Source organism: Pseudophryne corroboree, chromosome 11 (assembly GCF_028390025.1).
Source record: "Pseudophryne corroboree isolate aPseCor3 chromosome 11, aPseCor3.hap2, whole genome shotgun sequence".
Lineage (NCBI taxonomy): Eukaryota > Metazoa > Chordata > Amphibia > Anura > Myobatrachidae > Pseudophryne > Pseudophryne corroboree.
Genome location: NC_086454.1, coordinates 313,481,725 through 313,484,731, shown reverse-complemented (window position 1 = coordinate 313,484,731; position 3,007 = coordinate 313,481,725). Strand labels below are relative to the sequence as shown.

The 3,007-nt window shown below is 45.9% G+C and overlaps 1 protein-coding gene across 1 annotated transcript; it reads right to left on the bottom strand.

Annotated features, from left to right (window-relative positions):
* Positions 1-795: 795 nt before the first annotated feature.
* On the bottom strand, positions 796-2,616 carry LOC134970217 (protein kinase C delta type-like). The gene has a single exon (XM_063946226.1). It carries the CDS (start codon positions 2,544-2,546, stop codon positions 1,005-1,007), a length of 1,542 nt encoding a protein of 513 aa, XP_063802296.1. The 5' UTR covers positions 2,547-2,616; the 3' UTR covers positions 796-1,004.
* Between the last annotated feature and the right edge of the window lie 391 nt (positions 2,617-3,007).

Below are 3,007 nucleotides of genomic sequence, written 5' to 3'. Positions count from 1 at the left end.
GTGTGTGTGTGTGTCACGTTGCTGTGCGTGTGTGTCAAGCCATTGTGCATATGTCCATGTCCGTGTCAGGCTGCAGTACGTATATGTCAACTGCTGTGTGTTGGGGTATCATGCCACTGTGCTTGTGTGTATGTGTGTGTGTGTCAGCTGCTGTGTGTGCGTATCAGGCCACTGGGTGTATAAGTGTGCATGTGTGTGGTTTCTGCAATGAGGAGGTAGAAAAACATTTGCTGTTGCCTCTAACAATAATCTACTATAAACCTGTGTGTATGGGGCAAATAAAACATTGGGGATTTTGTCATGTTTTGATCAAAACATATAAGGTTGCAGCCCACAACAGGGGACCCCAACATTCTACTAATCCTTAACCTAACATATATGCCCAGCACACCATTACATTGCAGTTACATGTCCTCCCAGCTACACAGGGGAACATCTATACAGAGCTGGCATGTGGGCCGCACCCAAATAGGCCTATCATAGCCTTAATTGTAAGATGCCATGATAGCACTAGGTAAAATATTTTCAAACAAAATAGAAAATAAATATGCCCACACTCAGTGTTACCCATATTGTACATGGTACCAGCTGCGTGGCAGTATTAATGCCATATATATATAAAACAGAGACATTTTCTGCCAGCTCTAACAATAATATACTGCAAATCTGTGTGTAGCAAATAAAATAGGGGGGGGGGGGTTATCATGTTTTGATCAAACCATTTAAGCTTGCAGCCCACGTCAAGGGACCCCAATATTCTGCAAGTCCCTAACCTGGCCTATATGCATTTAGGCAGCAGGTGGTGCTTCTACCGGGAGCAGGATGCAGCTGGTGGTGCTACTGCCAGGATGAGCAGGCAGCAGATGGTGCTTCAACCGGGAGCAGGAGGCAGCTGGTGGTGGTGCTGCCGGGATGAGGAGGCAGCTGATGGTGCTTGTGCCGGAAGGAGGAGGCACATGGTGGTGGTTGTGCCGGGAGGAGGAGGCAGCTGGTGGTGCTACTGCCTAGAGGATGATGCAGCGGCTGGTATTTTGTTTTTCGCAGTTCATTGCTGTCCATGTGTCACTGGTAAAGGAGAATCCTGTAAACAGGCTCTCATCCTCTGCAGATATTGCAGATTCTGTAGGTGAGAGAAGGTCATCCACCGGTATAGCTTCAGCCATTGTCTCTGGGGTAGGATACATGGTAAATGGGGGAGTTATCCTGCCGGTCTCTAGTTGCTTCCAGTTTATGGACTTGAAGAATGGATGACATTTGATGTTACTACAGAGTTTCTGCCTTTCCTCTGGGTCTTTGCATAAGAGTCTTTCAAGGATGTCCCTAAGCTCTGGATGGAGATTGCTCGGATAGCGTGGAGCATCTTGCCTGATAGACTCCATAACCTCGTCAGAATCATCGCCAGCATGAAAGGGGTATACTCCGGTAGCCATTTCAAATAATACTACCCCGAATGAAAAGAGGTCTACCGTGGTGTTATATGGGAGGTTACAGGTAATCTCTGGGGCCATGTAATACAGAGTCCCAGTTTGTCCTGAGATTTTCTTATCACCATGGACATTCATGGCAGAGAGGCCAAAATCTGCAATTTTCACATGGCCAGCTGCATCCAGAAGTATATTGTCTGTCTTAATGTCCCTGTGGACAATGCCTCTTGTGTGAAGGAACTGCAGCCCACAGAGTATTTCTGCTGCAAAAAACCTGATAGTAGGGACATCAAATGGGGCTCTTCTCTGTATTAATTGGAAGAGGTCTCCCCCACTCAGGTACTCCATTACAAAGAATATATGGCCCGGGGTGTGGAACGCTGCATATGTGTGCGGGAAGAGTGCATTCTCCCCAGTTATTTTCAGCACCTCTTTCTCTACACACATGGAGTATTTCTTAATGCTGTTCAATGCTTTCCTCTTTTCTATTACTTTCACTGCCAGACGCTGTTTGCTGGTGGAATGGGAAGCTAGGAACACCTTCCCGAAGGCGCCCTCTCCAAGCATTTTGTGGAAGGTCAAACTAGCCAGAAGGTGAGACGCAGCTGATGATTCTGGGGTGCTGGCTATGGATATCCCACTTGCACCTGCGGATCTCTTCCTTTTGTGGCCAGTTTCCTCACTTGTGTGAGTTCTCTTTATGCCCCTCAGTCCAGATGCCAGGGGTATGATGGGCACGCTGGGTCCCTCGTCTGGATTGTCATGATGTTCCTCCTCTTTCTTTTTCTTACACGTTCCACTGTCCCCTGTCCTGTCTGAGGGTCTTTTAGAGGCCACTCTCTTAAGCATGTCCTCAGTTCTGCCACTGCTGGTCTTTCTCATCTTGCTCATAGTTGGAGACTCATCTGATGACTCTCTTGTTCTTTTCCTTTGAAGAGTCTTTGATGCTATCTCAGTTGACTTGTTCTCCTCATGCACCTGGATGTCTCCTGCCAATATGATTTTGGAAACATCGCCTCTCTCCTCACATACATCCTCCTCCTTCTTCCTCTTGTTAGGAGCCACTAGCTCCTTTGTAGCAGACCCGCTGTTATTTGGTCGCTTTCTCTTTTTTGGATCCATATTGTAGAAACAATATAAACAAATTTGCCAAGGGCAAAGAAAAGCAGCTTCACACTGGAATAGGTGAAGATACACTAATGGAAATGAGGTTCATGAGCCCCTGAGCCAGCAGCCAGTGACATCACAAAGCTCTGTGACATCACAAAGCAGCATTGTAACATCAGCAGCAGCTGCTGTAGGCCCAGTGTCACTGCCTGCTACCTGCTGTCCCTATAATATAACCAGGTTTTATGTAGAAAAGTCCCCGACACCCTTGGTGCTCCAAGATGAGAATTTTTTGGGGCTATTATTGTACTTTTTCTTCCCTAGTAGAGTCAGGTGATAATAAATACTAAGGAAAAACTTCCGCACACATCTTATTACCTTAATACATTATAATTATAATTATTATCAGTTAATTATATATATCAGTATATTCCGCTGCCCTTCACAATTGGAAACAAACAGTAATAAAACAAGAC

Coding starts and splice junctions, on each gene's coding strand:
- LOC134970217 (XM_063946226.1), bottom strand. CDS start 2,546: ATGGATCCAAAAAAGAGAAAGCGACCAAATAACAGCGGGTCTGCTACA.